This window comes from Gobio gobio (genome assembly GCF_949357685.1).
Source record: "Gobio gobio genome assembly, chromosome: 14".
NCBI lineage: Eukaryota > Metazoa > Chordata > Actinopteri > Cypriniformes > Gobionidae > Gobio > Gobio gobio.
In genome coordinates, this window is record NC_137107.1 from 41,100,051 (window position 1) to 41,111,690 (window position 11,640).

Consider the following 11,640-nt stretch of genomic DNA (forward strand, 5'->3'; position numbering starts at 1 on the left):
TATATATATATATCACATTTGTTTGTGTTTCTGTTGTTGCAGGGCTTGTAACTCTGTGTTTACCGCATTAGAACAGTGTCAGGAAGCCGTGGAGATCAGCAGTGAAGATCATGTCATTCAAGTGAGTTTTGGTATCCAAACAGATCATCCCACAGGGCTTTGGTTACATTTAAGAAGGCTCTTTTTGTTCAAATCAACATCTTTACAAGGACCGCCCTCTGGAGCAAATCCAGTAGAATTAGAGAACAGTGAACGTCCAAAAACTAAAGTGAAACCATGTCATTTTTGACAGCAAGATTCCCATGTGTTTGATTTTGATGTTTTGTACATCCTAAATGATTTAGTGTATAGTTATCACAATCATAACATTTCTTCTGAATAATTGTCATACAAATAATTGAGATTAACAGGATTAATAATTTGTTGTTGTTTGTGTCAGATTAAAAGACATTTACCTTAAGAAGACTTAATTCAAATATGTTATTTTCTTTTGTAAACAAACAAATATTAACCGGGTAAAAATAGATGAATATTAATATTCTAAATATTCAAGCATTTTAAGTATTTAAATTAGTGCTTGCCAAATTAACGCGTTAACGCAGGCGATTAATTTTTTTCAGTTTAAGGCATTCAAAATATTTAACGCAATTAACGCAGCGTATATAATATAATATAATAGGCCTTTGTTGACTACATTCGAAATAAATGATTCTGAAAAAATATTTTTTTTGTAGAAAGTGAATTGCTTTCTTTACAGTGAATTTCGTTTCGTATAAATTGTATCTTAATTTTAATTATTTATTATTTAATTTTTTAGCATGAGACTACTTTAAAAAAAAAAAAATAGTAAAAAAAAAAAAAAATGTAGCAAAAATGCTCTGTCATTTTTGTCTTGTTTCTAGTCTAAATATTTAAACATTCTTAAATCAAGATGCATTTACTAGATAAGTACAATATATAATATATATAATATCTGTCCTTTGTCCTGTTGCTCTCAGTCACATACCTGAAGCTCATTCATTATGCGGGCTATTATGTTCTTTTGTCCTCTCAGGTGTGATTCCAGCATTATTCATCAGCTATCATGCCTCCTCGCATACTGTCTTTGTGAAGAAAACAATTTTTTTCTTACAAATTTTAAATCAGTGTATTGTTTTATGTGAATGAGTAGGCTCAATGATTCTCACATCAGTTTAAAGCAAAAATTCTACGCAAATACACCCATTAGTCAAAAGTATTGTGGACACATATCTATTGTGTGTTTTGAGGCCTTACTTTTAAAACCAATTTTTTGTTTTTTCAAAAACCATGCATAAACATTTTTCTCTCAAAAATACAAGCCTGTACATACATGTTGCTCACATATTATGGTAGCCCAGTTTGTGCTGAATACAGTGTAATTACACTTTTGCCATTAATATGTTTATAAGCAACTGAAAAAAACACAAATGTCAGAGCTTGTCAAAACTTTTAAAGGGCCCCAAAAGAGCTCAGACTCCTAGGGGTTAAGAAATGTGTTTGATAACTATTACATTTCTGTATATGTCTAACAGGGAAGGCATGGGTAAATATAACATTTATTATAATGGGTTTATGTAAAGATTGTTTTAAGTTCACTTAAATTAAAAGTTATTTTTTAAAGCCTAATAAATGTTGAAATTGGTAGCTTTCAGTTATACTGTAATGTAATGTCATTGGTGTTTCATAGAGACATTAGTATCAGTGATACTGGCCTTCATTCATAAAATTAATTAATTCATTTGGAGAATAACTGAAATTAATACATTATCAAAATATTAAAATGTGATTAATTAGTTACTTTTTTTTAATCGATTCCCAGCACTAATTTAAATATTTAGACTTTTTAAAATATATATTTTTATATTTGGTCCATGTTGTTGTTGTTGTTGTTGTTGTTGTTGTCGTCATTATTATCAATTTAATGCATTTTAAAGCAATCCATTTAAACCATTGAGCATGCATTTCACATGAAGATTTTCTCTATGTGGTTGTAGTTTAAAACATGATTAAATCATTATGCAAAAATATGCCAGGTCAAAGTCAGTGACCCATTGAAAGAACTTCTGAAGCAATGCCAAGAATTTTGCTATTTCGAAGGTATAATTGAAATGGAAAATAATAAAGAGACTTCTCATCTGTGTATTGCAATGGTATTGTGAAGGGGAAAAAAATCATGAAATAAGAATACAATATAATACACATGATGTTTTCCTTTCTCTGATGTATACAATACAATTGCATTTATATAGCACATTTAAAAAAACACTAGTGTTGACCAAAGTGCTTTACAAAAGCCAAGGAAACAAACAAACAATGGAATAGAAACACATAAAACGTTAAAGCAAATAAAAGATAATAAAAATGGAAAACCGATAAAAAAAAAACTGGAAAAACCTATATGAAAATCAAGGAATATTGTAAGCAATTGAGAAAACCAAAGTGGATTTGAAAATTGGCAACGTTTGGGATAATCTGATATAAGCCGGTAGGCTATTCCATGCGGCCGATGACCGCAAAAGCATGACTACCCTGTTTTTAAGTCTAGTTCTAGGAACAAATAGTAGATCAGAGTCCCCCTATCTGAGTGATCTTGACTGTGAGGGTGGGGTGTAATTGTTCAGATAGGTACTGTGGAGCCTGGTTCTTTAAACTTTAAAATCAATTCTGTATTTAACCGGTAACCAATGAAGCGAGATCAAAACCGGTGTAATGTATTCACTTTTACGCTTCCCTTTGAGGAGCCGTGCTGCAGCTAATTACTAATTGCAAGCGTGAGATACATATCTGAGGGGGACAAATATATAAAGAGTGACAATAATCTAATCGGGATGTTAGAATGTACTTCCAGATTCCAGAATATACTTGCTGATATTCAGGTGTATTATTGTTCTGTGTGTTTTTAGTATGTAAATCCAGCATTTGAAAAGATGATGGGCTATCACAGAGGCGAAGTAATTGGTAAAGAGTTGACTGAACTACCAAAGAGTGACAAGAACAGCGCTGACCTGCTGGACACCATCAACACCTGCATCAAGAAAGGAAAGGTCAGCCGGCCATTGCACATTGATTAATGAGGGTCATAATATTAGATTATTTTTGACTTTTTATAAGCCTTACAATACTTATCATTTATTCAATTATTAGATGATTTTTTAATATGTATGTGTTTGCTTGCCTAGGAATGGCAGGGGATCTATTTTTCACGGAGGAAGTCAGGGGACAGTATTCAGCAATATGTCAGAATTACTCCTGTGATTGGCCAGGGAGGGTAAGTCACATGATCATAACAAAGTGATACAAATTTAAATGATCATTTATAATATTTAATTGTAATTAAATGTTATATTTTGTCATTTAATTTCAAATTAATATTTAGTAATACATAAATATTCTAAATATTGTAATCTTGATAAATAATGATAGTAAATATCCACCGATCAGGCATAACATTATGACCGCGTATAACACTGATTGTCTCATCATCATGGCACCTGTTAGTGGGATATATTAGGCAGCAAGAGAACATTTTGTCCTCAAAGTTGATGCGTTAGAAGCAGGAAAAATGGGCAAGCGTAAGGATTTGAGCGAATTTGACAAGGGCCAAATTGTGATGGCTAGACGACTGGGTCAGAGCATCTCCAAAACTGCAGCTCTTGTGGGGTGTTCCCGGTCTGCAGTGGTCAGTATCTATCAAAAGTGGTCCAAGGAAGGAACAGTGGTGAACCGGCGACAGGGTCATGGCCCAGGCTCATTGATGCACGTTAGGGCTATATTCGAATATGCATTCGAACATGACGTGAAATATCCGTAATCGAACTATAAATAAACTATCCGGTTTTTAAAGTGCCATGCAGGGTACCCGCAAATATTGCTGAAACGGTTGAAAAACATCCTAACTGTGTTGGATATGGGTGCGGGTCGGGTCGGACAAGGGAGAACACGGGTCTAAACACGGGTCACGTGCAAACGAATATATATATAAAAAAATGCATGGATATTGTAGATGTACAAAATCATCTACAATACATATGCCTTGCCTGTATTTCAAGATGATAAAATAATTTCAAATCCATATTAGTTTATTTGTGCCCGCGCAGCGCGCGCGCCCTCCCAGGAGTAATCACAACCGCGCGCGCGATCTGCCTGCACTCGTCGAGATGGATCCTGAGGAGTTGAAGAAAAGATAGCCGCAAAGGTGGAAGTTCATCGCTGAGGAAGCACGCAGATAACTGTGGTTACAAACCAAGCACACGCAGTTCTATCGAACAGTATTTTTGTTATGTTTCCTGAGTTTGGTCTCTTAATAACACTGTCTTAGTACATTAAGCCACGTTTAGCGTTTTCTTATAGCCTAATGGTTTTCTATGGGAGAAAAACGCTTAACGTGGAATTAAACGCGTTGCGTTCATATTCTGGGCTCATCGGATTTTTTGTCAGATATTTGAATACATTGCTTGATATTTGATATCCGTTCGAATTAGATTTTTCTAAAAAATGACAGCCCTAATGCACGTGGGGAGTGAAGGCTGGCCCGTGTGGTCCGATCAAACAGACGAGCTACTGGAGCTCAAATTGCTCAAGAAGTTAATGCTGGTTCTGATAGAAAGGTGTCAGAATACACAGCGCATCGCAGTTTGTTGCGTATGGGGTTGCATAGTCGCAGTCCAGTCACTCAGAGTGCCCATGCTGACCCCTGTCCACCTCCGAAAGCACCAACAGTGGGCACGTGAGCATCAGAACTGGACCACGGAGCAATGGAAGAAGGTGGCTTGGTCTGATGAATCTTGCTTACCTGGGGAACACATGGCACCAGGATGCACTATGGGGAGAAGGCAAGCCGGCGGAGGCAGTGTGATGCTTTGGGCAATGTTCTGCTGGGAAACCTTGGTTCCTGCCTCCCATGTGGATGTTACTTTGACACGTACCACCTACCTAAGCATTGTTGCAGACCATGTACACCCTTTCATGGAAACGGTATTCCCTGGTGGCTGTGTCCTCTTTCAGCTGGATAATGCATCCTGCCACAGAGCAAAAATCAGGAATAGTTTAATAGTTTGAGGTGTTGACTTGGCTTCCAAATTCCTCGGATCTCAATCCAATCGAGCATCTGTGAGATGTGCTGAACAAACAAGTCCGATGCAGACCCCACCTCGCAACTTACAGGACTTAAAGGATCTGCTGCTAACATTTTGGTGCCAGATACCACAGCACACCTTCAGGGGTCTAGTGGAGTCCATGCCTCGACGGGTCAGGGCTGTTTTGGCAGCAAAAGGGGGACCAACACAATATTAGGTCATAATGTCATGCCAGATTGGTGTCTATAAAATGATAAATTATTTTTTATATAATATAATAAACTATTTAGTATTATTAGTTAAATTATTAAAAAAAAAAATTTTGTTTATAAATTAAACATTTAATATTATATATTATTTGTATGTTCTAAATAAATGATAGATGGCAGCAATAAAGGTATGTACAAATCAGTAACAATAAATAATTGTTTCCTTCTAGAAAAATTCGCCATTTTGTGTCCATCAAGAGGCCTTACAGTGACAACCACAGACAGGTACATGATCTGCTTTTCCAGGTGATATTTTCATTCAGATTCCTTTTAATCAGTGAGTATCCAATACATATTGACCAAGCTATTAATTGAGCTCCCAAATTAGCACCAAAACTTTAAGCATGCAAGGCTCATGGGGATGGCAGTGGGCAGAAATTTTAGCTACGCTAAACCATCCATCCTGACAGGCCAGTGTCAGAGAGCCAGACGGGCGTCAGGGTTATTAATAACCCTCCACAGGCTCAAGTCTAAACCCTGCTGTTAGTTCTTGCATTAGGTGGAGCTGCTGATCAGAAAGGCCTGTGAGAAACAGACACACTGACGCGTGTGTGAAATAGCTGTAGCTTTACTCACTGGTGTTAGTATTACCGTTCACACACTCACTCGTGTCTGTGTCTGTTACAAGCCTTACACAAATCTACCATGGTAACTAACGATAGTTTCTGTCCAGTGGATACTAGACTAGACTAGAATCAAATCTTCATTGCCATCCAATTGGGTCAGTGGAAGCTTTTATTAAGTAGCTTTCACGTATTTAGCATTTAGGAAGTGTGTTTGTCTTGTTATGCAACAAAACATATCTTAACTTCCTTAGCACAAGATACATTTATTTGAAAAGCAAAAATAATATGACTTGTTTTCAGAGAAAATAGAATAATAAGATATTTTACATAAAAAAGTTTACATATAGTTATTTGGACATCATCCTCCTGTTCAAAAGTTTTCACCCCCCGGCTCTTAATGCATCAGTGAATGTTTCAACCTTTTTTAATAGTTGCGTTTGAGTCCCTCAATTGTCCTCAGTGTGAAAAGATGGATCTCAAAATCATACAGTCCCTGCTGGAGAGGGTTAGAATATGCAAATGATGCTGGAAAACTGAAGAATGTGCAGGACCTGGAGGATTTTTCTGAAGAACATTGGGCAGTTTAACTGCTCAGGACAAACAAGAGACTCAAGAACAACCATCACACAATAAGAAAACAGCCGTGGATCATCCAGGGAACGACACACAGTATTAAGAATCAATGGTTCATAAACTTTTGAACAGGTCATTTGAATAAATTCTGCTATTTATTTGTCTTGTGGACTATATGTTAACATTTGTTATGTAAAATATCTTAATCTGGACAGCACTAAATAAAAAATAACATGCATTTTGTATGATCTCTCTTATTTAGTTAAATTATTAAATTCTCTTACTCTTAATACTCTTAAATTATTCACATTTTTACAGATTCTGCAAGCGGTTCACATACTTTTTCTTGCAACTGTATACACTACCGTTCAAAAGGAAATTAATACTTTTATTCATCAAGGATACGTTAAATTGATCAAATGTCACAGTAAAGACATTTATAATGTTTAAAAGATTTCTGTAAAATAAATGCTGTATGTTTCATCCTTCTATTCATCAAAGAATCCTGGAAAAAATGATCAGTTTCCATTCAAATATTAAGCAGCACAACTGTTTTCAAAATGAATAATAAGAAATGTTTTTTTTAGCAGCAAATCAGCATATTGATGATTGATTGAGAAATTGAATGATTTCTGAAGGATCATGTGACACTGAAGACTGGAGTAATGATGCTGAAAATTCACAGGAATAAATTACAATTTCCATGAATATTAAATATATTAAAATTTAAAACAGTTATTTTAAATTGTGTAATATTTCACATTATTACTGTATTTTTGATCAAATAAATACATCTTGGGTGAGCATAAGAGACTTCTTTATAAAAATAAAAAATAAAATCTTACTGACCCCACATTTTTGAGTTTTTGCAGATATTTTTACTGGAAAACATAACAAAGATATTTTTTAAGAAATTAATGACATTAAAATGTGTGTTAAAAACTTCCACTGGATTAACAGAGATAAAAAAAAATAATGCATTGATTATCAGAGGACATGTAGTAAATCTTCTCCTTTGGTGCAGCGAGGTTATTTGTCATGAAACCTGTGGTCTCGGTTAATCAGATTTTTTTGACCTCTTCCTTCAGGGCGTAACTAGGCTCTTCTATCCTCTTACCTACACGGCATCTATTTTTGAGTGTGTGTGTTTCTGCACATGTATGAGTTTTAAAGTATATCCAATATAGCCATATTCTGTTTCTCTCAGTTGCATGTAACTTTTACTAAAATGTAACCATCATTTTTGGCAGTGCTCTCTAATCTCTAACCTAAGACTGAAAATCCTGTTTCATTCATTCAAAACTCGATCATGTTAAAAGGATTAAATGGATTGCGGCGAGCAGGATTGCCGCCTAGGTGAACTCAACAAATGCTTAACCCATGTTCTGATCAGGCACAAACCAGACACAGTGACAAGTTTGTTCAATGTTTATCATAACCAGCCACAACAAACAACATTGTGGTTTTCAGTCACAATGTGTGATTTAAACATAAATTGCTGTGATTTTTATTGTGAAATCTATTTGTATTTATATAAAAATTCACACTAAAATTCAAAAGTTTGGGGTCAGTAAGATTTTTAGGGCCGGATTTACTAAACGGGGCAAATTAGCGTGAGAGCGCAATTCCATAAAAGCGCCATTGGGAGTGGACAGTTCTGCACGTGATCTACTGATGACACGCAAATTAATGAACACAGACGCAGCCGGATCATTTCCATAATGACCAGCGCAATCTACACGTTAGTGTCTGGTTTAAGACACATTTTTTTGGGGCGGTAAATAATGCCGCAAATCTGGCCCTAAATGTTTTTGGAAGAAGTCTCATATGCTCACTAAGGCTAAAATACGAACAGTAAAACAGTAATATTGTAAAATATTAAAACTGTTTTGTATTTTAATGTATTTTAAAATGCTGCTCAAGAAACATTTCTTATTATCAATGCTGAATGTTGTGCTGCTTCAAACTGGGAAACTGGGACAAATTTTTATTTCAGGATTTTTTGTAGCCTGAGAAGCCAGACCCACATTAAGATGTTGGGTCTGGGAACACACCATTGGCAGGGCTCAATCCGAGAGGCGGGATAAACGGTTGTCTTTCAAATTCCCTCTGCACACAATAGGATAGCGCTACAACCAACCAGAGCGCTATCAGTGGTGACTTCCTTAGCACAAGATACATTTATTTGAAAAGCAAAAATAATATGACTTGTTTTCAGAGAATATCATTTTAATCTATTTTTCTTACCTTATTAGCAAATACATTTTTTTCTTATTTTAAGCACAAACCCCACACAATTTTGTTAAATTTATGTTTTAAACAAGGAAAAACAATTGCAAGAAAAAGTATGTGAACCACTTGCAGAATCTGTGAAAATGTGAATAATTTTAACAAAATAAAAGAGATCATACAAAATGCGTTATTTTTTATTTAGGACTGTCCTGACTCCTGAATAAGATATTTTACATAAAAAATGTTTCATATAGTCCACAAGACAAAAAATAGCTGAATTTATTCAAATGACCCCGTTCAAAAGTTTATGAACCATTGATTCTTAATACTGTGTGTCGTGCCCTGGATGATCCACGGCTGTTTTTTGTTTTGTGATTGTTGTTCTTGAGTCCCTTGTTTGTCCTGAGCAGTTAAACTGCCCAACGTTCTTCAGAAAAATCCTCCAGGTCCTGCACATTCTTAAGGTTACCAGCATCTTTTGCATATTTGAACCCTTTCCAGCAGGGACTGTATGATTTTGAGATCCATCTTTCAGCACTGAGGACAATTGAGGGACTCAAACACAGATTTAAAAAAAATAATAATAATAATTTAAACATTCACTGATGCTCCAGAAGGAAGCACGATGCATTAAGAGCCGGGGGGTAAAAACTTTTGAACAGGAGGATGATGTCCAATTTTTTCTTATTTGGTTTAAATATAATTTTTTTTCATTTAGTACTGCCCTTCAGAAGCAACAGAAGATACTTACATGTTTCCTGGAAGACAAAAATAGTACAATTTACCTTTATTTTCAAATTCAATAAGTTTTCATCCCCGGCTCTTAATGCAACGTGTTTACTTCTGGAGCATCAGTGAATGTTTCAACCTTTTTAATATTTGTGTTTGACAATCACAAGCGGATTGTGGCTGAGTCCCATGCGTTTTCCCACCAGCGGAGCTAGTTGATAGATTAAACTTTTGCCGTATCCGGTCGGCAAAACTCAGAACACATCTTCCTTTTTTAAGAATGACTTCAGTGCCGTAACGCTCTTTGTTAGCAGGGAAGTTGCAGGGATTCACGCGGAACCGTCACAACTCTGCCGTCATTATGTTAAGCCTGCCCACTGACTCTATACACGATGTGATTGACCTAACTAGAGTTTGGTTTTTCATGCTTGCAAGTCTACGGAGAGTTGCTAGACGACCCTGGCTGCAAATTAGATTTGCCGCCGCTAGGGTGCATCTAGATTTCTAGGCTAGATTCTTTGATGAATATAATTCTTTTTTACATTAATTTTACATTATGAACGTCTTTACTGTCACTTTTAGTCATTTTAAGGCATCCTTGCTGAATAAAAGTATAAATTAAAAAAGTCTTACTGTCTTAATACTTTCGAATGGTAGTGTATTTATATTTAATTACATTTAACAATTTTCAGATTTAATGAAATATTATTTTTAATCATATTTAATATATTTTAATGTTGCACTATTGGTACTGTGTGTGTGTGTGTGTGTGTGTGTGTGTGTGTGTGTGTGTGTGTGTGTGTGTGTGTGTGTGTGTGTGTGTGTGTGTGTGTGTGTGTGTGTGTGTGTGTGTGTGTGTGTGTGTGTGTGTGTGTGTGTGTGTGTGTGTGTGTGTGTGTGTGTGTGTGTGTGTGTGTGTGTGTGTGTGTGTGTGAGTGCTAATCAGAGATCTGTGTTTGCAGGTTCATAAATTGAGCAAAGAAGACAAATGCGGTGTTGAACACTCACAATCAGGTACAATACCGGACCGTCTCTCTTTATCTGTTTGTTTGCTTACTGTTTGTGTTTGAATCCCTCTTGCACTATTGCTTATTTAGCACACTGGAACCCATACCAGGTCTTTATAGATTTGGTTTGTGTGACATGATGTGAAGCAAACAAAAGTGTGATTGAAAATGCACAGACCAATGCTGCATTGAGAAGTAGAGAGAAAAGATAGAGCTACAGGTCATGGGGCAGAATAGCCAGATGGCTGCAGTGCACCCTGGGACTGTCAGACTGGTAAAATTAGCCATAATAATTTGCCTGCCAATACATATGTGTGCATGTGCATATGTTACATGACACAATAGAAGTAACGGTGGTCACCATTTCACATCATTTGTGCGGTTTTCTAGGGCAAGAATCACTATTGCTATTGTTCATACTACATTACAGTTTTTCTCAGTCGCTACTGAAATTCTCAAAACTTCACATCATCTGGTCACTTGTGCACATAATAAAACGATTTCTCATTCTTTTGAACAAATTGCAAATGCTTTGGTACATTAATGCAATTGATTATGTACAATAGTCAGCTTTTTCCTACATTATCAATTGCTTATGTCATGTTGATCAAAACATATTATATGATTCCCTGCTGAATAGTCTTACCCAGGGCTTGACATTAACACCCGCCAACCCACCATTTGCGGGTGGATTTCAGCTGTGGCGTGTAACACAGTCACTCTTTGGTCGAATTTTGTTGTAGTCTTCCAAAAGGCATCTCTTATAATCAATAAGCATTAAAAATAAGCATTATAACCAATCACACGTGATTCTGTTGAGCTTATGAATGCAATGTCTATTAATCAGAGGCGTTCAGATTGAGTTTTGTTCAGTGCGCGCTCTCACTAGCTGAAATCTGCACTCTCATCATAAACAACACAGCAGAGATGCATGTGTGATGTAAGCAGGAGATTCATTCATCATACAGGTATTTTGTTCTATTTTAGCAGCGAAAATTGTTTCAAACAAAGATCACAGCAGAACCACAGCGCATCTGATGTGACTGGCATAACGTTGGGCAGGACGTTAGACTTCGATATTCGCAAATTTAGGGACTGTCTCTAAAGCTACATACGACATTGGTATACGTTTCTAACTTCAATAGCATTTGAAGAGAATGACTTTCAG

At 36.0% G+C, this 11,640-nt stretch overlaps 2 protein-coding genes across 2 annotated transcripts in view; both read left to right on the top strand.

The window, feature by feature from the left end:
* LOC307137479 (uncharacterized protein) overlaps positions 1-11,640 on the top strand; it is an 890,992-nt gene that overhangs the window by 762,205 nt on the left and 117,147 nt on the right. The window lies entirely within an intron of this gene.
* The window catches only part of pde8b (phosphodiesterase 8B), a 45,426-nt gene that overhangs the window by 11,629 nt on the left and 22,157 nt on the right, over positions 1-11,640 (top strand). The window contains exons 7-11 of the mRNA XM_079835697.1: positions 43-121; positions 2,925-3,065; positions 3,201-3,289; positions 5,536-5,590; positions 10,428-10,479. Of these exons, the coding sequence (XP_079691823.1) occupies positions 43-121; positions 2,925-3,065; positions 3,201-3,289; positions 5,536-5,590; positions 10,428-10,479 (416 nt within the window). The remainder of the gene's footprint in view (positions 1-42; positions 122-2,924; positions 3,066-3,200; positions 3,290-5,535; positions 5,591-10,427; positions 10,480-11,640) is intronic.